Genomic DNA, 24,120 nt, shown 5'->3' with positions numbered 1-24,120 from the left:
CCTCTCTCTGCTGCGCAACTGTGCAGCAGCATACAAATTGCCACTGCAGCTGCGCAGCAAAGAAAGAGCTCCCAAAAGCGGCTCTTGTTTGCCATGCTGCAAAGTGCCAAAGACAGCGCGGTTATGTTGCAGCTGCGCAGCACCTTTAGAGGCGGCGCAGCTGCAATGTAATAGTTGCGCACGCCATATGTATGGCGCTGCGCAACTGCGGCGCATGCATGACGTGCTAGGGTTGCGGGGCGTGTGCATGCGCCGCCCCGAGACAACCCCAGCACGTTGTGGACGTGCCGCAAAGGGCCCATCTGGACAAGGCCATGGTCACCTTAATACTATGTTCGTGTGTTGTAACCTATGTGTTTAAATGGATCCATGTGTTTAGTTAAATGTTGTATTTTCATATTTATGGGACTGCTTTGAGTCCCTGTACTGGGAGGAAGGTGGGATATAAATAAATAGATAATAATAACAACAATGTATTTAATCTGTGTTGCACCCCGCCTTGAGGAGAGGCAGGTAAGAAATAATACCAACAGTAATAATAATATTGAGTTTGCTGTATGGTATGTATAATGGTTAAACAGTTTTGCTTCCTTATAAAGTGAACTAGTTGGCACTCATTACTGATCTAACTATGAGTCCAAAGGCCAGTGCTGGCTATAGATCTACTGTGAATTTCTAGAAACAAAACAGTCACAGTCAGTGCAACAGATACAATACACATCAATAGTCTGCCATATCAGATAGCTTGAGAAGCAAGATTGTAACAGGTTTCCCTAGTTAATTTGTTGTTTGTGCCTGCAAATCATTTTTGACTTATGGTGACTCTAAAACAAACCTATCATAGAGTTTTCTAGGCATATTTCTTCAGAGAGGGCTTGCCATTGCCATCCTCTGAGGCTGAGAGAATATGACTTGCCCAAGGCCACCTGGTAGGCTATTATGCTCAAGCAGGGAATCAAACCCTGACCTCCAGAGTCCTAACGCTAAAACCACAACACCACAATGGCTCTCTCCTTAGTTAATACAGAGTGTAAATATTGGTATACTACAGCACACTCCTTTTCATGCCTACTTGTATAAAGTAAATGTATATGGGATTGTAGCCTTTGTGTACTAATTTACTATTTGTAGCTTTCCTTTTCCATACATTTAGGGAGAATTAAGTGATTTCACCACATTCCATCTGTTAATCATCAGCATTGTTACTTATAGGACCCCATGTCTTGCAAACCCTTTGTACTGATATTTGAACAGATGACGATGCAGTTGCTTCCTGAATAACTGCTGCTACCCTAAACAGAAGATTTCCTTTTTATTTTGATTCTCTTAAGCCTCCTAATGATATTGAAAGAACACTGGGCCTGAACAGACAGGCCAAAATAAAGCTGCTTCGGGTCACTTTGGAAGTATGCTGTTTAAATGACACACACGCCTTAAGAGGCCAGAAGCTGCACCAAAGTGGTGCTCCAGTCCTTAGGACTGGAGCATGGTTTGGCACAGCTCCAGGCCTCTTAGGATGCATGCATCATTTAAACAGCATACCTCCAAAGTGACCCGAAGCAGCTTTATTTTGGCCTGTCTGTTCAGGCCCACTGATAGGTATCTGATAAGTGAAAGTATGCTTAAATTACAATAAGGAAAATTTCTTGAGGTCATATAATGGGTCCCTATCAGATACAGTAGATGAGGGTGTGTAGGGCTCTATGTCTTTCACATTATACAGTTATAGCACTTTGATATCACTTCTAACTGCCGTGGTGCAGCCTATGGATTTGTAGTTTGGTGAAGCCCTAGAGATTTCTGACAGGGAACTCAAAATGTCTCATAAAACTTGAAATCTCAGTTGGAGTGATGGTATCATAGTAGCGTGAAAAAGAACTTTGTTCCCACTCAGATAATGGTTTAGTCACTTTTCTACAAATGTGGAATTAAAGTATTCTTTTCTAGATAAAAACAGATAAACTACTGTAACCTGTTCACATTGATCATATGAATTGAATATAGGGAGGACATGAACTAAATCCAGTTATTACTCTCAACTTGAATTCAGTGCAGCCAGTGGGAACTTGGTAGGTCAGCTCTAAAGTAAGTTCACTTAAGCACGTTACAGACCGCCCAAAATGGGCGGTCTGCCGCCGCCGCCATTTGCAGCGCGGAGGAGCCCCAGCATCCCAACCACGCGGCTCCTCCGCGCTGCAAAAAGAAGCCCCAAAATGACGCCTCTTTTCACAGCGCGGTTATGATGTCACAAAGTGCCAATGATGCACTTGCGACGTCATTAGCTCTGCGTGACGTCCGTCCACGATGTCAATGGCAGCCCCTGTGTGGACGGGCACCGCCATTTTGTATGTATCCAGTACGTACTAGGGTTAGGGGCGTCAGGAAGTGACACCCCTTCCTAACCCTAGTATGTCCTGGGTACGTACTATACGCCTGTCTGGAACGGGCCTTAATTAAGTAGATTAACTAGTTGGGATTCACATGTGAATTCATTAGGGAAAAAAAAGTATGGGGATGCCATTTTAAAAATTACTTATTTAGAAGAATTCACAATCATAAATATTTATGTTGTACATTTATAGCTTAATTGTACTTTGTTAGAACACATTCCGCAACATCTTTTAACTCTACACATTTTGAGGAATGTTGTAAATTTGAAATTAACAGCAATATTCGTTACAAGCTGTGCTTAGTTTCAGTGTTTAATTCTGTGGTATTGTTTATCAGTTCAAATCCAGATGGATTAAGCCTGCTCCCTGATAATTACTTGATTCTGTGTTTCTGTGCCAATGAAATACAGTATGTTTGAGAAGACTTTAGTTTGTAAAGTGGAACAGGTTGCGCAGAATTGGTAAACACGTTTTTTTAAAAAGCAAAAAGCCAGTTGTAAGTGATTTTTGGCCTCAAAGTCAGTCTTTTTTTCAGTGTAATTTACTGACACCTGAAGTATGTTTAGGATTATCATCCTAAATGCTTAAATTTCTTGACAGATCTTCTGAGATTGGGAATTCTGAGTTTAAGAATGGGAAAATCTACACTCTATTTCACATGTTGTATCAGCATGAGAGATGGGGATTACACTAACTTTGCTCACTTTGATCATGACTTCCCTTGTCCTTTTTGCATGGAAGATACCAGCCTGAAATGGAAGGCTCCACAATCCTTGGAGGCAACTCTGTGTGAGTTGGAACCCTGAGCAATCATAGTTGTACCTCTTGTGGAAAGCTTCAGTCAATAGCAAGAGGGTCTCTGATTGACATAGGAATGACAAGAAACTGGAGGTGAGAGTGCAGCTACTTCACGTCCCTCCTCAAATGCTGATACAGCATGCCTTAAAAACACCTGAATAGGACTATGGTGGAAAGCTGCTCTTCTCTCTGTATGTATTTAATTTTTAAAAAAACATTCTTATAGCGCTAAACTATCCTGGTATAGATGGCGTAGCTATTTCAAATAATCGGTTTTTGTGCATTTTTCTTCCCTTCATACTTTGGTTCACACCATAAAATAATTTTCTGTAGCATCTGAATCAGGCAAGCAGTAGCTTGAGTTAAACACAGATTGGCTAGCATCTTGTTGATGATTTATGCAGATGTAACCAGATCCTGTCTGACCTTGGAAGCTAAACAGGGTCAGCCCTGATTAGTACTTGAATGGGAGACCACCAACAAATACTAGTTGCTGTGGCCTATGTTTCAGAAGAAGGAAGCGGCAGTCCCTTGCCTAAGAAAACCCTATGGAATTCATGGGGTCACCACATGTCAGCAGGCAACTTGAAGGCGCATACACACACAAGTATAGCGGGCACATGTGGAGTGAATTATTTATTTATTTATGGAAAATTTGTGACTGTCATAACCAGCTAACAGTAATATAAACAGAGTTGCACAATACAGGGCTGTTGTATATGTGGTAGTGCATTAAAGTGAACAGAGCAGCATTTGAATGATTTTTTTCTACAAATTCCATTGCACCATAGGTTGTCAGCCATGCTTGGTGACCATTGACCCACATGTATTGCACTATGCTTATATTCAGTATGGGTGTGGCTTTTTAGATATCAATATGGGGATGACTATCAGATATTTAAACTACTCCGAAGCAATGTAGGATCTGGACCATCATGTCCAAAGCAGAATTGGAAACTGATTTCAGGCTGTGCCTTCTCATTCAGCTTTGGAAGCAGACTATAAACTTAAAAGGGGAAATTGGAATGGGAGATTAGAGGAGTCACACATGCCTAAAGCATAACTGTATACAGTAAGATAAATAAATTGGACTTTAGATAGGGACTATAGGAGTGGTGAGAAACTGTATATCCCCCCCACCCGTTTTTGGTGCTTCTAGTTTAATATGCCCTATTGTATTTGTCCAGACATGGTGCATTCCCCACCTGCATCATAAGACTCCTTCAGTGCTGAAACTTATTGGGAGGATGAGTAACTTGAATATTATGGATGCCTAATTTAGCAGTGAGATTTGGGGCAGACATAGAGATAAGAAAATGGAAGAGAAACAACAGAAATAGAGACTGAAAATGACAGGGATGAACTGGAATTCTGTAAGGTAGGAAAGAAAAAGAGTGCACTAACAGAGGGTGGTACAGAGAGAAGAGTATACTGGGTGATATGGAGAAGCCTGTAGAGTAAGGAATAGACAGTAGCTGACAGGTAAAGGTATAAATAGTTGTGGGATATGGAAATTGAGAAAAGGAGCAGTTAGCAGTTGAAAAACAAGGATACCTGGAGATTCTCTCATTTTAAATAAAGGGAGCTGAGCGGTAAGCTGAAGGGACACATGGACAGGGAAATAGGAAAGAGGGGGGTAATGGATCCCACTTGTACTAGTGCAGGCAGAGGAAGAAGTCTTATGCTACTGAAGCTAAGACTGTGCACCAGGGAGATTAAAAGAAAGGTTCAGATAAGCTTGGTTTAGATTTCCTTTTTTGCAGAGAGAGAAGTGAAGATCTTTTTAGATATATAAAGAAAACAGAAGTTAACAAGAATAGCTAAAATTGTGGCAAAAATGTCTGCCCACTGTTAACATAGTAAGTAAACCTGAGGGCAGGAAACTGTTGAATTAACTATGTGTAAACTGTTCTGAGAGCCTTTGTAGCTGAAGGGTGGAGTTATAAATACTCTAAATAAATAAATAAGTCAACCTCTCCCAGCTGTAACTGGAGCTGAACGATCTGATGTGTGTCTCATTCTTACAAATAAGGTGGGAGGTAAGAACATAGTGACCCCTTTTGTGGCCTTGAGTGAAAGTTTATTTCTTGTGTCTCCTGGCCTTCAAAAATCGAGGAGTTGATCTAGTTCTTATGTGGCTGGGATAATATGTGGAGTAATTAATAAAAATAAAAGTAAAACATTTATACTTTTAAACCTGCACTTTGGAAATGGAAGTTCCGGACCATATTTGGACCTTAATGAAATAAAAGGAGCAGCCAGAAATGTATTTGGGCTGCCTCTTTTGAATAACAAAAAGGTGCCAAACCCTCATGTTAGCTTTCGTTGAATGTTTCCTTTAAAAATATACAGAATTTTTGAAATTGATATTTCTTTACAGGAGGGGCCTCAGAGAAAGAAGAGGAAATCGGAAGTAGTAGAAGCAGGTGAACAGTTAGATCTTTTGGCTATTGGTACTGCAGATGGCAGCATTTTATTATACAGCACAATAAAAGGAGAATTACAGAGCAAATTAGTAAGTATAACTTGCAGTGATTTTTTCCCTAAAAATAAATTATATGTTTTGTTTGCATTTATTGTTAGACTAGTTTGATTGCCCCTTATGTAGAATGGTTTAAGGTTTGTATATGTTTCATTAATTAATTAATATCCCAACGTTCTCCCAGTATAGGATTCAAATAACAGAAATCTTAAGTTCGTATATGTCTAATGAAAGATAATACAAAAGCAAAAAGAAATGTATTGGTGTGTGAGAAACCACAAAATCTGTAATTAAGACTAGCTGAAATGCTCCAAAAGTCTGCAGACTTTCGCATTCTCAGGAATTATTCATCAAGCTGGTGGTACAAATGTTGGGTTGTGGAGGAAGGGTCTGGAAGGTCTGAGGATTACAGTTAATACTCCTGTAGCTATGTAAATCGCCCTGCCCTTTACACTGAGTGAGTTGTGGGGTATTTTCTGACTCCAGTGAAATTTCCAAGGTATTGAGAGTTGAGGCATAACGTACACCTTGTATAGTCCGAGGAGAATTCTACTATCTCCCAGAATTACACTAACCCACAGACTTCTGCGTCACTACCTCATGGTTTGCAAACAAAACAAAAACAGCAATGACAACAACAAACTCATAGGATTTTTTGTCTCCCAATACATTACATAGGTTGGGACAAAAAAATATATACTCCAGAGACATTTATTAGGGCATTTTTAACCTGGCTATTTTTTGGTTGATAAAAAAGAAAACTACAATATTATGTATTTTAGTTTTCTTTTTAATCGTCCAAAAAGGGGGCTAAATTTAGAGGATATTGTTCACAGCTGTTCAGGTGATGGTGCTGCAGAATGCTTACCCTGTAGGTCTAATTCTTTGTAGATTATACAACAGATGTGATGGGGTGGGTCCTAAAGTGGCCCATCTTGATGCATAAGAGTTAAGCTCATTTCCAAGATGGAATTTGCTGATGAAGTCACTGGTAGGTATACAGGTATCAGATTATACCTAGCAATGCATACCATGATGGAGAAGCAATAGAAACACACCACTAGTGAGGAGTGGAGAACCCCTTCCCAATCTTCAGCATGTCTGTCCTCACCACCTTTCTTCTCAGGTGATAACCAGTGTGTGCTCCACATGGAGAGAAGGGCAGTGAAAGACAAACAGTGAATGTGGATGTAGATAAAGTTCTCATTAACATTTATTTTTTTAATTTTATACCCACCCACCCTACGTGAAGGGAGATAGCTTGCCTGCCTCTTCCTGGTTTGGTGTGACCCTGTCAGACGTGCACACTGTGTGTGGCTTCCCGCTTACGCGGAAGCCGTGCAACAATGTAAACAATGTTGCTTGTGCGTGCACGCCACGCCACCACCACATGCACATACCCCATTGTTTCCTATGGTGCGTGAGCATACGCACATTTTCCCTTATGCTAGGGGGGGTCTGGAACGGATCCCCCCGCATAAGGAGAGGACCCACTGTAATTATTTCTATTTTTTCTTAAGTACAAAGTTACTGGGAATGGATTGCCATGGAATAACATGAGAGTTAACCATCTAAAACATCTTGGTCATAGAAGGGTAGCATAGGTTGGTACACTCCTAGGGTGTGATACTGTTTGCTGATATCTTCTTTCTTTTCATCTAGAGTGGCCATGACAATAAAATTAACTGTGTACGATGGCACCAGGACAATGGTTGCTTATATAGCTGTTCAGATGACAAAAATATCGTGGAATGGAACATAAGAACATGCAAAGTGAAATGGTGAGCCCAGCCTCATACATAAGATAGACATTACGTACTCCATTCTTTCTACTGTTATATATGGCTTAGATTGGTATTCTGTATGTTTTCACATTGAACATTCAGATGTTAAAAAGGTAGCCATTGCCTTTCAGTTTCCTGCAGATATTTTTGATGGTAACTGTCACAATCTCCATTCATTGGCCATGTTGGCTGTGGTGTGTGGGAATTGTAATTCATAACATCTGGAGGGTAAAGGGTTGCCTACCCTTGAAATCTGTGTTCCCTAAGGAACAGGAACTGGCAGTCATTGTTTTCCAGTGGGGTGGATAAAGTATATGGTGGTTAAAAAGCTAGAAGCTTTGGTATAAAAATATGCTCAGCTGATTTCCATTTGAAGCACAAAAAAAGATATTTTTCCTCTAATCTTTGCAGCAGAGTTTTCATTATATTTAGAAAGCTCATTAGTAATCCAAAGGCAATACTTTCATGAGAGGTGGTATAAGTAAGAAGTCAAGGTAGATAGGACTGGAACTGGTGGTGATTCACACACTGCCCAACTTGGCAGTTCATATGAATGGGACCATTTTTCTAAGGCTAAGTGCTTCCTAGGATGAGAATGGGGTCAAGAAAGGGTAGCTGAGCCTTGGATTTGTGAGCAGCATCCAAACCAGTGTTTCCTTACCTCTGAGTAAGAGCCATCTATGTTGTGCCAAGATCAAGTTACACCAGTGCTGGGTTATGGTGAGCACAAGTGTGACTAGGGTTATTTTGTCCATCATCATAGGAAAGTTGTAATGATAGTTGTTTATGATGCCTCATCCTTCTTGAGGAATCAATTTGTACAGAAGGTATCCACCCACTATTCGTCCCCATATGGGCCACATAAAAGGGATGAAGTCAGACATCTTAGCACTAAATAAAAAGTCCCCATCGTATTTATATTTCAAGCACCACTGTCAAATATACGTTAAGTGAAATACACTGCTGTGATGATATCCATGTGGTTTCGCTCACCTCTGATTTGTGGTGAGGACAGTTTCCTCTTGGCTGTCTGAGCAGACTTCGTAGAAAATGTAATCTCCCAGGATGAAGGATATTCTGTAGAATAATTGGAGTAGAATGACCTGAAAAATTATATGTATATTTTTGTCCTTTTGTTATTAAAACTAATGGAAATGTTGGAAATGAATAACTTGACAGCACTTGTAAAACATAACGACATAGAGAAGGTATAAAGAATGGTCTAAGATGGTTGATTTTTGTAAGAGAAGGTGGAAATAATGAACAGGATTTCTTTAAAGGGTTACTTTTTGTATAAACAGTTCAATAAGTATATGTTTTGAATGAAAAGTCCCAGGTAAACTTGATCATACAAATAGACAATCAATAATGAACTATGACTGTTTGCTTGGACACTTTTAGGGAGGTGGAAGTTGATGATAATTTAAGCTACTTTAGGGGGTTGGTGTTTCATAAAATATGGAATGTTATCTCCAATGTTTATGTAAAACTTAAGTGTTTGTATGTTTGTTTGTTTTATATTTTTTTAAAGAAAATCATAAATAAAGTAGAAATGGTAAGATAAAATAGCTTTTAAATTTGGGGAGTGACATTGAATGTAAGTTAAATAGAAGAAATACATTTGTCAAAATTAAGAGAGTTTTATACAGTAGGCACGTTATACATAGCTTCAAGCTTATGCTGAAGCTACGCAACAAGTAAACAAATGGTGCATGCACCGTGAGCACGCACCCCATTGTTTACATTGGGGCGTGAGCATACGTGGAATTCTCTTTACGTGGGGGGATCCGGAATGGATCTCCCATGTAAAGGAAGGGCCCACTGTACATCCATTTTATTTTAACCCCAAAATGAATTATATAAAAGAACAATGGTAATTAAAAGTAGGTGAGTTTCCAATGCCAGGTGTTTCCACTGTCAGCTGAAGGACTACCTGTTTCCCTACATGTTTTCTTATGCATTTCTGTAATTGTTACCTCTGCCGGCTAGCCTTGTTTTAGATGAATGTTTTTATGGATTTTACTTTTTTTTTTATGTCATTCTTTCAGCATCTGTTTTTATCTTGAGCTACTTTAAGGATCTAAATAAGTAAAAGAGGTATATCAGTGTTATGAATAAATGTATTAATAAATAAATAAAGTGAAAACAAAACAAAATCAAAGGTAGCAGCGATAGATGGAGCTTGGTCCCAGTTTAAGTGTTACAGAGTTGCTGCTTCACTGACCACCTAAATTTTGCCTGTATTGTGCTAAATTGATTGTATGAATTGGTTCGAGATTTAGAAATACGTACCTGGATGTGTCTCATACATCAAGGATGAAATCCAGACAAAATAGTATCAAAAGATTCCTTGAGGTGCCTATAATGTGGATTTTACTGTATAGACATCTGGCATGAATTTTAAAAGATTTTTTTTAAAAAAATAAGATATAAAATTTTACTCTTCTTTGGTTCCCCTAGATGCATACCTGAGCTAATAAAATTTGTTGGAGATGCTGCACTCTCCAAGTAATAACTTGCAATATACAACCACTTATTTCACTGGGAAGTGGGTCTGTTTAGTTATTGATCCAGTATGGTTATGACTCTAGAGAGCAGAGTGTGAATACCCCTGGGTGACTTTGGTTTGGGCAAGTCACAGTCTTTCACCTCAATGGATGGCAGTGGCAAACCTCTGAAGAAACATGCCAAGAAAACCCTGTGATACTTTGCCTTAAGGCTGCCATAAGTTGGAAATGACTTGGAGACACAAAACAACAACATGTTGGTACCAAGCTTCTGTATGTTTAATTTGACTGGTTTGTTGGTTTCAACCTACAGCAATCCTGTGAATGAGAGACTGCCAAGACACCTTATTATTAACAGTTCTGCTAAGGTCTAATCTATCTACCAGTAAGTTGGATAGATAAATAACAATCCTATGCAATTCATCATCTACACAACTTGTGTAGGATTATTATTCATCTATTCTGTTATGAAGGTTCTCATGAAGATTTATGACTGACTGCAAAGAACCATCTGACAGGAAGACTGACCCTGGTTCTCCCTTTCCCCAAATCTAACTCTACACAATTCCTGAGGATTCCCCAGAGAATGGGGAAGATTGGCAAAAAGCTGCTTCTCCCGCTCTTACCAGCAGGAATAATATCTGGATCCTGCCCATTGTATATGGTTCTGCTTACATTGAAGCTCACAATTATTTTCCCTTTACCATTAGATGCCCCTGGTAATAGCACACATGCAGTTGGATCAGCCATATCAGTCAATTGTAACATTGGAGATAGTCTTTAAAATATATATGCTATAGTTTTAAATAACTAATACACCTCACTAGCACTCAGAATGGTAGTCTGTTCTGACCATATTGGTAGGGAGTAGAAAAAATATGTGCAAGTTTTCTTTCAACCTCCATCCCTTCAAATAGGTCAGAATGGGTTACTGTTTTGAGTGGTAGTGAATGCTTGAGTTGCTAGAACATGGCATTCTAGTTTGGGAGGAAATACTAGAATGACATGAAGGTAAATCTCACACATTGCATTGAGATTTGCTTCCTATTTTGTTTAAAACTGCAGTTAGAAATGTTTGAGTAGCTCCCATATGGATGCTTGATTGCTATGCAGCTACCAGGGTTTCTTTGCATGTTATAGTGTACTCAGATGTCTTTTGCATACTGTAAATATTTTCATAGATGCAGTGTAAAATCATAGATAAAGGGAAGATCAGATGTTTTAGGTACCAATATAGCTATGTGAACTTGAGATATCTTGTAATATTATTATGATAGTGAATCTCCCTTTATTCATTTCAGCAATAACTGTATTCCTGACAGAAACAGAGCTACATGATCATTAATCAGTTAAAGCTTTCAACTATATTTTAAAATCAGCTGTTGGCAATATTTGTCATTTTCTGGAATGAAAAAAAATTCAGATCTTACCTTTATGGTTTCTTACCTTAAAAAAACATAAACCACAAAGGATATATTCACACACACACACACACACACACACACGTGTACGTTTTGGTCATATTTTATTAAAGTGCATTTTTTGAAAATAAAAGCCTACATACTGGCTGCAGGACTTTATCACATAATAGCTTTATGTGTTACTCTTTTCCTCTGGCTGCTCTGAAGAGAGTATCTGTAAAGAGTGATATTTCTTAGGGCTGTTCCTAAAATTAAATATTTGTGACTTTTAAAAAATTGAATTCTCAGCAGATACAAAAGTTGTTAAGTCCCCCTCATGGTGAATTGGATTGCCACCGTGCAGATGTATATTGGTGTAGGGCAAGAGTTGTTAATCATATTTTAGCCTCATGGCATGTGGTAACATTGTCAGTGTTCTGCTCAGTTTTGATTACTTAAATTTCTTGAGTTTTATCTGCAGAATCGGATAATACACTGCATCAGATAACTGCATCAAATAACGAAGAATATTTGAGAATTGGACTATTGTCCTGCTATATTTATTCCCCTACAGCACAGATGAGGTGTAAACTATGAAAATTGCTCCCTCATTTTTTAAAATACTTGTTTAGGCTTTGTTCATTGTGCTTGATTACATATTTTGGAGATTAAAAAAAAATCTGTATTTTTAACTTAACGTTTCTCCATACCTTCTTGCTCTGATGTTTTAAATAAGTCTCTATTAACTCTGCATTGTTCTTAAATTTCTCAGCAAATGGAAAGGAGATAACAGCAGCGTGACCTCACTGTGCATCAGTCCTGATGGGAAGATGCTTCTTTCAGCTGGTCGATCTATCAAATTGTGGGACTTGGAGACCAAAGAAGCGTACAGAGTATGTGCTTGTTTTTGGAATAAAGAGGGGTACAGGAAAGATCCACAGTTTCTTAATCTAAAATGTGCTGTTTTGTTTCAACCCATTTAATATAATTTTAAGTCGTTAGAGACTGCTGGAAGGATTGCTGTGATGATGCTCCAAAAAGTGGTTTCAACTGGCTGACAGTTGAATGAGGACAAGAAATTCCTTGGCTGTGTCTGAGCACTGCCAGCAGCTCATAAAACATGCACTGAATTACAGAAAACACACAGACTATGCCTAGTGTGTGTTGTTTTGAAGACACTACCAGTTCTGAAATCCATTTAATGAGAAAAAGCTAATAAACTGTAATAATAATATAATAATAAATTTTTATTTATATACCGCCCTGTGGCGAACCAATCCGGGCGGTTTACTGTAATTCAAAGTACAAATTTTTTTATGCTAGATGTTGGATATCATTGTTTTGGGAAGCAGTTTTACTTCTGAAGTTAACAAAATAACAGGGTAAAACAATGAAATATCTGCATTCTGTATATTATCATGCTGCATGCTATTAAGTTCAATGCATATTTGAAACGGTTATTCATATGCTAATTGACATTTGTGTGTGTGTTGTGTTCCTTAAAATTGTTATGGTGACCCTTAGGCCTATCAAGGGGTTTTCTTGGCATGTTTTGCTCAGAAGTGGCCTGCCATTGCCTTCCCCAAGGCTGAGAGAGTGTGACTTGCCCAAGGTCACCCAGTGGTTTCATGGCCAAGCTGGAAATCAAACCTTGTTCTCCAGAGTCATAGTCCAACATGCAAACCGCTATGCCACACTGGCTCTCATTGACATTTGTACTTGGAAAATAATGCAAATAAAGTATTGAAGATTCCCCCCTTCCCCCATGTTTTTCATATTTTGAGATAGGTAACTGGCTAATAAATAGACAGTGTGTTCTGTTAATAGGTATTCATTATCATTATCATGGTGTTTTTTTTGTTTTTTGCTTTAGTTGATTAAAAATAAATTACTAACATTAAGAAACCTACTTATTAACCAATTTAACTGTAGTTAAAAAGTATGATACAATGAATATATAGAAGAGAGTGACCCACTATGGTGTAGCGGTTTGTGCTTTGGACTGTTACTTGAGATAAAGTTCAGATCCCCATTTGGCCAAGGCAACACATTGGGTGACATTGGGGAAATCACACTCTCAGCCTCAGAGGAAGGCAAAGGCAAATCCCATCCGAACAAATCTTGCTAATAAATTTTTTTGATAGGGTCTTCTGGGGTCACCATAGGTCAGAAACAACTTAAAGTTACACAACAACAAGACTGGCAGAGAAGCAAAAGTAAACTTAGTTAAAATTTAAATTTGGGTATACACTGGACCCTTGTTATACGCTGGGGTTTGGTTCCAAGATCCCCCCGTTTAACAAAATCCATATATGCTCAAGTCCCATTAAATATAATGACATAGCAAAATGGTGTCCCTTATAAAAAAATAGAAAATCAAGGTTTGATATTTGAAATTCATGCTTTTTTTTAAGATGTTCAAACCGTGTATGCTTGAATCCATGTATAAAAAAATCTGTGTATAAGGACCAACTAATAACAAATTAATTTAAATGTTCACATATAGTGAGTATGATAAATATGACTTTTCTGCATATTTTAATAGTTGCAAATCTGTTTAGAGTTACTTTTCTCTCTGTTTGTAGTTACTCTGCTTCTTTACTTTTGTATAATTTCTTTTTTGACATACTGAAAATTCCTCACAACCTTAAAATTCATGCAGGCTTATATGAGCAAATACTGCCTTTTCACATAGCCTTGGCTCAAATTATATAGAGCCTTATAAGTCTTTACCATCACTTTGATTTGTCATTGGGTCTGATTGCTATCCATTGAAGCTTGTAACAGAGTAGTGGCATGCTCCCTCTCAACTGCCCTGGTCAGCTTTCTGACCACAACTTTTTGGACCAGTTTCTGAACATTTCTCAAAAGAAGTCTCAAATGAATCTCCTTTTAGCAGTCCTGTAGTCTATTTGTCATGTATCACTGGGGCCAGAAACAAATAGTCAATTGCATTGGCAAATTAAAAAAAAAAGTATTTTTTTCATTTAGTAATATACCTAATTACTTACAAAGGCATGAAGATATCCTTAATAAATGGAAGATCCTCGGTTAAGAATTTTGAACTTATTGCAGTACACTGCCAAATTATTGTGCAGGTTTTTCTTCAATTCTTGGGTACATGAACTGGGAATATTTGATTCTGTCATATATACAAATGCAGTCTCTCTGATTACATAGAAATGGCAAGATGTTTTTCTCTGCCCCAAAGTGTACTAATACACCATTAGAGAAAACCCATTTTCATTATATTTCCTCCTCCTTTCTGTCTCATCATTCAGCCCATTAATGTTATCTTCCTTTTACTCTCTAGAAAGATGATTATGCTAAAGTAGTATAAAGTAACAACACTGTGAGATCTGGATCTAGTCTACTGAAAGGATTTCTTAAAATGATTTGTTCAAGCTCTCATATGGAATTGCATTCCTCTTCTTTTGATAGAACATTCATTATCAATTTCTTTCTTCATCTATGTCAAAGACAAAACTTAAATTCCCAACCACAGTTTAAAAGCTTATTGCTATTGGATTTAAAAGTTGTTCTCTTTCATATTGCTTACCTTCTTTTCTAAGATTTCTTGGTAAGAAAATATCATTATTTTTGTTAGAATCTTGTTTCTAAGAAAATTAGTTTGAATTTGATTGTTGATCAGATCTTTCAGTTTATATTTTTATTGTGGGTTGAGTATTACAATGTTGCTGTTTTTGTCTTCCTGATCAAACTTAAATGAAATTCCTGCTTCAGTATTTCACAGGACACGCTACAGCAGTTTCAGCGCTTATGTTCATCACAGTACGGCCTCCAAATGAAAACCAGCCCTTTGATGGAATTACAGGGCTCTATTTTTTATCTGGCGCAGTGCATGACAGGTTACTCAGTGTATGGTATGTATTTTTTTCTGACCGTAGCAGTCAGTATATGATAAACAAGTAGGGTCTGAGATTGTTCTGTTGAATAAGTACAATGTCAAATGAGCTTTCTTCCCTTGATACTTCAGTATAGAAATATATTTCCTGTGCTCTCTGAGTACACTGCACATATTACATTGCAGTATGATTCTTGCATTTTCCATGTGAAGCTGGAATTTTTAAAGAAGTGTTTTCTATTTAATAGATATATTCTAAATTCTGTTTTAAAATGTGCTGTTTTATCCCAAGGCAAGTAAGATCAGACAGGAAAGAAAAGAATGCTGTGATGAATTTCACAGTTACAGATGAACCAATCCATATTGACATGACAATATCAGAAAGCAAAGAGGAGGTAAGGAGTGTGGCTCCTGTTGTAAATTTATGGAAAACATTTGTGCTTAGATCTGATAGATGTAATTAGCAGGATAAATTTTTAAATGTCAGTAGCTAAAACAAATCTGAGTTAAAAGGCAGGTTGAGCTTTGGTACATGCAAACACCTCCAAAGTGTAGATATAATCTCTTTAAATGAAGTAGTTTTTTCAGATACATTCAGTAAAAGATTTGTATTTTATGTATAGCTAAACCATGTTATGAATAATGCTTTTGCATAGTGTATTAGTTCATTGTTTTGTAGTCTTCCTACTAGACTTGAGGATTAAGTTGTCATCAAGCAATCTAAAATGGAAGGATGTACAATCGGCCCTTCCCTCATGCAGGAATTTGTTCTGGAACCCCCTTCCCCGCATAAGGGGAAAAACACACACACTCAAATCCCATTAGAAGTAATGGGGCTTGTGCCTGAGGCGGGGGGCGCCCACGTATAACGCGGGCACACTGTATACAGGAAAGGCATTCCTCAGTTGGTTAGGTCCAAAATGCTTTTGGTTAAGAATGTGCCTCTGCGTCCCTCCATGGTTTTTTGACCTGCATTAGCTCTAGCCAGTATAGCCAGATATGAAGAATAATGAGGTTGAAAACCAAAAACACGGAAAGGGTCAAAAATATACATAAGGATTAAAAGTGTATATAAGTGCATATGCAAGTATGTACAAAAGAAATGGAAGAGTGTGACTATGTGAGAGAGAGGCAGAATTTGTGTGGGAGACTATGTGTGAATGAAAGTATTTGAGGGCGAGAGTCAGAACACACACACATTCTGTCTCTCTCCACATACAATCACACTCTTCATGATTGTTACATACTCACATATGCACGTGTGTATGAGTGTGCGTGAGGGAAAGAAAGAATGAAAGGGCATGACTGAGTGCGTATCTATCTGTCAGCATTGATATATGTGAGTGTGGCTGTGTGAGTGAGACAGTATGTGTAAATTTTACGTGTGCTAAGTATTGAATTTATGAAACTGTTCTAATTTGAACAATATTATTTCCTTATAAAATGTTAAAATATGAATATACAGTGCGCCCTTGCTTTACGCAGGGATCTGTTTCGCTGTTCCCGTGCCTAAAGCAAATAACACGTATGCTCGAGCCCCATTGACAATAATGGGGCTCGTGCGTGCGGTGCATGTACAATTTTGCTTCTGTCACTCGGATAAGCTGAAAGCCGCGCAAAAGGCACCCGCGTGCAATGTGGGCACACTGTATATGAAAGTACAAACAAAAATATGCCCAATAAGAAAATTCTTTTTATTCATATATTATGGTTAATTCACGGTGGGTGGGTAGGTGGCTGATGTCTGCATATAGATGTAAAGGGTCACAAGTAGAAAAAGTTTGAGAACCACTAAGCTAAAGTAATATCCAGATTATTAATTACGTTATACTTTTCCTCCTGGGCCCTGGTTGGTTGACAGGTGATAAATAAATGCCTTAAGGCTTAAATAAATAATGTAATGGCTTAGTGGTTAAGACGCCAATTCTGATGATTGGAAGGTTGGCAGTTAGAGGCCTGAGTGCTGCATGATGGGGGTGATCTCCTGTCTCTAGTCCCAGCTTTTGCCAACCTAGCAGTTCAAATGCATGCAAACGCAAGTAGATACAAAGTACCACTTCTTGGTGGGAAGGTAACAGTGTTCGGTGCAGTCATGCTGGTCACATGACAACCATGGTAGTCTTTGGACAATGCTGGCTCTTTGTCTTAGTAACATAGATTAGCAACGCCCCCTATAACCGGTTACAGATGGACATTCATGTCAAGGGACTACCTTTACCTTTTAATGATGTTGGTCTTTTGAAATGATTATGAATTCCTTATTTTCAGCCTGTGAAACTGGCAGTTGTATGCAGAGATGGACAACTGCATGTATTTGAGCAAGTTTTAAATGGGTAAGTTGATATTTATATTTGTTTTGCAATGGATTCTGTCTTATCAGAGTCTATGGAGGTGTAGTGAGGCAAATCTTAATTGCGACAAAGTATTTGTTGGAAGTGTGAAACACTGAAGATTTTTATGTATCATAATTAACTTAAGTCCTGTTGATTGTAATGGATCTAGTCCAAATATAACAAGTCTGTGACTCCCACATAATTGAATGTGTGGAAGCCACTACCAGAAAGAACCTGTAAATAGTGGCTACCAATGCAGGTTGAGTCGCCTTTATCTGTTAATCTGAAATATTATGAAATCCAGATAGTGACACCTTTGCTTTCTGATGGTTCAGTGTGCAAAAACTTTGTTTTCTGCACAGAATTAATCATAAATATGTTGTGTATAAAATTACCTTCAGGCTATGAGTATAAGATGTACATGAAATAGAAATGAATTTAATGTTTAGACTTGGGTCCCACTTTCCTCTCCAAGATATCTGATTGTATTATATGCAAATACTCCAAAATCTGAAAAACTCCAAAATCCAAAACACTTCTGGTCCCAAGCATTTCAGATAAAGGAGGCCTAACCTGTAGCTACAATAGCTATGAGATTATGAAATTAGAATAAGGATTATTGAAAGACAGGTATGCAAAATGTAAATATTTCACAGTTCATCTGTTCACTATGTTCTTCCTTTGTAGATACTGTAAAAAGCCGTTGACATCAAAAAGCACAATCCAGATAGCAACACCTGGAGACAGTAGTGATTCCACACCAAAGCCAGTCCCTATTTTAGCAGCTTCATTTTGTGCAGATAAGGAGTCATTGCTACTTGTATATGGAAACTCCTTACAGCCTGTTCTTGAGAGAGTGGTATGTCAACCTTTCTGAAACTCAAAGTGGAATGTAAAAAAAGCCCAGTGCAATTAAGGAAGCCTATTTCATGTGCTGTGATTTGTCTCATACTCTCAGTAATATTTTATTCAACCTTAGGGTTTGCGTTATTTTGCTTTAGAATTAAAACTTGGACTTTTAAAATCCCTTTTATTTGGGAATCAATTATCTGCAATTTAAGAATTATTATTTGATTGGGATTAGTCAACAACCTGAACATTTTTGGTCTAAGAATGTAAAAAACCACTTGTGTGTTTTGACTGAAAATAGTTATGCCATGTGAAGGAACTAAATTTTTGATCTGTCCTTTTTATAGTCTTTGAACGCTACAGAACCGCACATGTGCTTAGTAAGGGACATACAGAAGACTTTGACACTTAAAACAGAAATGGCTATAACAAAGGTGAGGCTTCAAATCTGTCTTAATTTTTAATATATTTTTGGAGTGATAATTTTTCTAAAGGAAATAGTGGTGGTGGTAGTGGTGATAAGAAATACATTGAGGAAAAAATGTCAGATGTATAATAGCATAACAGGATGTTGTTTTGATTGCAACTTGAACAACATTTTAGTTATTAGAACAATTATTGTTTACATACTTCACTTCCTTCATGTATAAATCTAATTCATGGTGTGCAGAAGCATGGGAGTAAATATCATCTTTGTCTTAAGTATGCTTGTGGTTTCATGTTTCATTTCTTAAATTTTATTTCTGTGTTCCTGCATGGCCATGATTTGTTTCCATGGTAGTGAAGATGAACAAATGTGGGCTTTTCTACAAATCAACATAGAGCGTTTATGATAATCTAGTCCCAGAAGTTGGGGAAAATATAAGGATCCTTGGGTGTGCTATGATGACCTTCATCTTGGTTTCACTTATCTCTGAATTCCAATGATGACACATTCTCTTGGCTGTCTGAGCATGCCTAGTTAGCAGTGGAAGGAATTAATGTTCACATGTCTCTCTATTCTAGGAGTGTTTGTCAAATTAACATAACGACTTTGAATTTGTAATTGTTGCTAGTATTGTAATGTCAAAATTTCTGTTTTAAAATAACGGGAGAAGTTAGCTTTTTTCACATGTTAGATATATGTATGTATCTGTTCTGGTACATGTGAAACTAGGAAACATATTCAAGGGTAGCATATTGGCCATGCAGCAAAATACAACAAAATCTAAAATCCATGAAACAGTGATGCCTTTATGGAGCCAACCAAAAAACACAGATTACATCCTGCAAAATTTTGAAGCTTGTACATCTACTGTACATACTCATGTGTATATAAATCTAGAAATTTTAGTCAAAAAACTGACCCAAAAAACCTGAGTCGATCTATCCACAGGTCAATGTAAGTACTGGACTTTAATGCTTATTTTAAAAAGAACCATTCCCTTTTGAAAGGCAAGAGTGTAATATGTCCTGGAAGCACTGATCCCACTCCCCTATCTACTCTCATCTGTCCAGACTTCAGGATGAACACAAACAATTATATATGCTGAAATTTTTAAGTTCTTTGGTATTGTTTTCCTTTGTTTTCAACCTTTATTTTTTTTTATTATTATTAAACATAACTATACAGATTTATAATGTCAGCTTTATGTTTTTACATTATATTCATTCCATTACACGTCACTGAAAAAATTACCATGTATGAAAAAATGAAAAAGCTAACTCCAACGTAACTACTATGTTCTTCTACTACATTGTTTCATCCTTTAGATCCTTTGTTGCATACTCCTAGGTTTAACCCTTGACATATCCATGGGTCATATAAAAATCTGTTATTTTGATCCCAAAACCTGCCCTCAATTTATACATGACTTATAGCTGATATATGTAAGGAGAGCTTAATATCTTATGTAATAACTTACTGGGTAGCGAATTAAAATTTTAAGATATCATATTTGACATTTTTGTCTATTAAATGTAATTTGTATAAGAACAAGCTCAGGCTGACTTTCTAACTAAAATCCTAGGCTACAATTTTGAAATAATTCCTGTTCTGTCCTGCTGTAGCTGACTATTTTTGTGTAGAGAGTTGCTTGAACCACACAAGATCCTTTATTTTAGACAAGTTACGTTGGTACTGTTGGACTTTTCCCTAATTCAATATTTAATTTATTACTTAGAACTAAAGGAGACAAAAGCCATATAAGTTGTCATAATAAGAAAATAAGAGGTTTTTTTGTACTGCTTAAGATCACAAAGGAAAACCTATATGGAAAATTGAGACATGTTCACACTGTAGGAGTTGGAAGAGACCTCAAGGGTCTTTCAGTCCAACCCCTTGCCATGCAGCAATACACAATAAAAGCACCCCTGACAGATGGCCACCCAGTCTAGGTTTAAAGACCTCCAAAGGAGGAGATTCCACCACACTCTGCGGCAGCGTATTCCACTGTTGGAACAGCTCTTTCTGTCAAGAAATTCTTCCTAATGTTGAGGTGGAATCTCTCTTCCTGTAGTTTGAATCCATCGCTCTGGGTCCTATTCTCTGGAGCTGCAGAAAGCAAATTTGCTCCATCTTCAGTATGCCATCCCTTCAGATATTTAAATAGGGCTGTCATATCACTGTCTCTGCTTTTTTGGTATTTTAAAGCATTGAAGAACATAAGAAGAACTTTACTGGGTGAAACCAAAGACCTATATAGTTCTTCGTTCTGTTCATAAAGTGGCCAGCCAGTTGCTTGTTGTCTCCAATCAGAAATGATATGAGCAATCTCCTTGGAAAGGAGTGTGTTGGGAGCAGAGTTGGCTTCCCTTCTCTTGGTACATCATCCTGCTTGCTACCTTGATTCCAGGGAGCTGTCTGAACCCATGACCAATCCATTGCCCTACTACTTTGAAGTAGAGTTGTGCTTATGGATTTATGGCCAGTTCTTTCTTACAGGTCACTTTGTAGGATTGTGACTGCTCTCAGTCCTATATAGAATATTAATTGAGAACTTCCTTTAAGGATTTTAAAACCCATTTGTAGAATTATCAGGCATGCTTACTGTAAAAAAGGTTTAAATTTCTGTTTTAATTCTTGCACAGATTTTTGAGGTAGGATAAGATCGAAATACTTGTTGCAATATTTGGAAGGTAGTTGTACTTAATCACATGGAATTTTTTTTTAATTAGGTGAAAACCCCTGTTGTTAATTCAGAAGTTAAAACTCTAGTGCCTGGAATTCCTGGACATAGTGCTGCTGTCAGATCTACATCTTCTGGGAAAAAAATTGAAACTAAACGGAAGCCAGGTGGTAAAGAGGTAAGTTGGTCTCTGTGCAGTGTGCTTAATCTAATAATAACAACAGCAACAACAACAACAACAGGATTTATTTATATACCGCCCAATCACTGGGAATCTGGGTGGTTTACAAGAGAGGGGATAATAGACGGTTCCCTGCCCTCAGGCTTACAATCTAAAAGACACGACACAAAAGGAGAAGGGAATGGTGAGGGGGGGAGGGGATCAAGTCCAGCATTCTTCTCTCCCTCTGAGGCCTGGACCAAGGCAGATGGACCAGAGGGAGGGCTCTTCTTCTTCAGGCTAGCCCTGATGGAGCTGGGCTGCCTGGTCAACTCCCTCTCAGGCTGGAAGATGACAGTTATGGAGGGAGGGGTCTCTTTCTTCAGGCTAGCCCTGATGGAACTGAGCCTGGCTGGTCTAGGCTGAGTGCTGAGTTTTCATTCATAGATACATAGAAAACTGCTTTATACTTAAAGAGATCATTTGTATATCTAGCCAGCATTGTCAGTTCTGACAAACGATGGTTCTCCAGAGTTTCAGGCTGGATTCCTGGTGATTCCCCGGTTGTCTCTTACCTGGTGATTCCCTGGTGGTCTCCCTTTCAAAGAGATTTATCCCTCCTTAGCTTCTGAAATCAGATGAGATTGGAGTGTTCAGGGTGGTATGGTGGTATTATATCCCATTTGTTTCTATACGCATTGGGAAGGGGAAAGCATTTTAGTTTCTTAGGTGCAGTTCATTTTAAACTATTTTGGAGAATTCCCAATAAAGAAACAAGCAATTATGGGCAAACTTTTTTTTGAAACAAATCTTGCCTCAACACTGATAGGTTTAATAATTTTTTTTAAAAAAAAAACCCTCTTTTATTTATATCCTGCTTTTTGTTAAAATAATAAAATACAGCAATATATACAATCTCTCCCTCTTAAAAAAGATTAAACAGTTCTAGCAATTAAAATTACAAACAATAAAATCTAAAAATAATAATACAATAACAGTGGGCAGAATCATCACATATATACGTATATGGGGGATCTTTAAGTGGATCTTTACATGGCCGGGTGCTATTCCGGGAAGGCCTGCCAGAAGAGATCCGTCTTGACAGCTTTCTTAAAGCTATCTAGTTTGGTAATTTGACGGATCTCGTCCAGCAGGCCATTCCATAAGATGGGAGCGACTGCAGAGAAAGTCCTCTGAGAGGTCACAGTCAATGTGGTCTTTACAGACTACAACAAATTCCTCCCAGAGGATCTGAGTTCACGGAGGGGATTGTACGGAAGAAGGCGATTCCTTAAATAGGTTGGGCCCAAGCCATGAAGGGCTTTAAAGGTAATGAGCAACACCTTGTACTGTGCCTGGAAACTAATAAGCAGCCACTGGAGTGACTTCAATATTGGTGTAATGTGGTCACTCCTGGTTGTTCCTGTAATCAGTCTGGCTGCCATATTCTGTACCAGTTGAAGTTTCCGGATGAGGCACAAGGGTAGCCCCATGTAGAGTGCATTGCAAAAATCAAGTCTTGAGGTTACCAGTGAATGTACAACAGATTCGAGGTCACCCAGTTCCAGGAAAGGGCACAGCTGACTTATCAGCCAAAGCTGATGACAGGCACGCTTGACCGTCGCATTCACCTGATTTCTCATATGAAGCGACAAATCAAGAAGCACGCCCAGACTGTGAACACAGTCCTTCGAAGGGGAACGTGAGCCTCTCCAGGACTGGAGGTTGCAGCCCAATACCTGGTTTAGGGGCCCCTAACGTAAGTACATCCGTTTTCTCTGGATTCAACTTAAGCTTGTTTTCGCTCATCCAGTCCATTACTGCCATAAGACATTGATTAAGGAGAGAAATGTCATCTGTTGTCATTGCTGATGACCGCGACATGGAGAAATATATTTGAGTGTCATCAGTGTACTGATAACACCCCGCCCCATGCCCAGCGGCTTCATAAAAATGTTGAATAGAATCATAGAGTTGGAAGAGACCGCATGGGCCTTCCAGTCCAACCCCCTGCCATACAGGAAATCCAAATCAGAGCATCCCTGACACATGGCCATCTAGCCTCTGCTTAAAGACCTCCAAGGAAGGAGACTCCACTACACTCCAAGGGAGTGTTCCACTGTCGAACAGCCCTTACTGTCAGGAAGTTCTTCCTAACGTTGAGGTGGAATCTCTTTTCCTGTAGCTTGCATCCATTATTCAGGGTCCTATACTCCAGAGCAGCAGAAAACAAGCTTGCTCCCTCCTCAGTATGGCATCCTTTCAAATATTTAAACAGGGCTATCATATCACCTCTTAACCTTCTCTTCTCCAGGCTAAACATCCCCAGCTCCCTGAGTCGTTCCTCATAGGGCATGGTTTCCAGACATTTCACCATTTTAGTCGCCCTCCTTTGGACACGCTCCACTTTCTCAACATCCTTTTTAAATTGTGGTGCCCAGAACT

The 24,120-nt window shown here is 38.3% G+C and overlaps 1 protein-coding gene and 3 non-coding genes across 4 annotated transcripts in view; all 4 read left to right on the top strand.

Moving 5' to 3' along the window:
* Window positions 1-24,120, top strand: part of WDR43 (WD repeat domain 43) — a 46,722-nt gene that overhangs the window by 3,797 nt on the left and 18,805 nt on the right. Inside the window, exons 2-10 of the mRNA XM_089529554.1 lie at window positions 5,569-5,703; window positions 7,333-7,451; window positions 12,134-12,254; window positions 15,106-15,245; window positions 15,519-15,621; window positions 17,495-17,559; window positions 18,247-18,418; window positions 18,756-18,842; window positions 21,565-21,693. Of these exons, the coding sequence (XP_089385680.1) occupies window positions 5,569-5,703; window positions 7,333-7,451; window positions 12,134-12,254; window positions 15,106-15,245; window positions 15,519-15,621; window positions 17,495-17,559; window positions 18,247-18,418; window positions 18,756-18,842; window positions 21,565-21,693 (1,071 nt within the window). The remainder of the gene's footprint in view (window positions 1-5,568; window positions 5,704-7,332; window positions 7,452-12,133; window positions 12,255-15,105; window positions 15,246-15,518; window positions 15,622-17,494; window positions 17,560-18,246; window positions 18,419-18,755; window positions 18,843-21,564; window positions 21,694-24,120) is intronic.
* LOC149310699 (small nucleolar RNA SNORD53/SNORD92) lies at window positions 8,415-8,492 on the top strand. Its single transcript, XR_016281818.1, has one exon. It is a non-coding gene; the product is annotated as a small nucleolar RNA SNORD53/SNORD92 (small nucleolar RNA).
* LOC149310698 (small nucleolar RNA SNORD53/SNORD92) lies at window positions 12,379-12,462 on the top strand. Its single transcript, XR_016281820.1, has one exon. It is a non-coding gene; the product is annotated as a small nucleolar RNA SNORD53/SNORD92 (small nucleolar RNA).
* LOC149310697 (small nucleolar RNA SNORD53/SNORD92) lies at window positions 19,286-19,363 on the top strand. Its single transcript, XR_016281819.1, has one exon. It is a non-coding gene; the product is annotated as a small nucleolar RNA SNORD53/SNORD92 (small nucleolar RNA).

This window comes from Sceloporus occidentalis, unplaced genomic scaffold, assembly GCF_023333645.1.
Source record: "Sceloporus occidentalis isolate IW3139 unplaced genomic scaffold, rSceOcc1.0.p SCAF_6, whole genome shotgun sequence".
Taxonomy (NCBI): Eukaryota; Metazoa; Chordata; class Lepidosauria; order Squamata; family Phrynosomatidae; genus Sceloporus; species Sceloporus occidentalis.
Note: the sequence above shows the minus strand (reverse complement) of the source record. Positions and strands in the feature narration are given on the sequence as shown.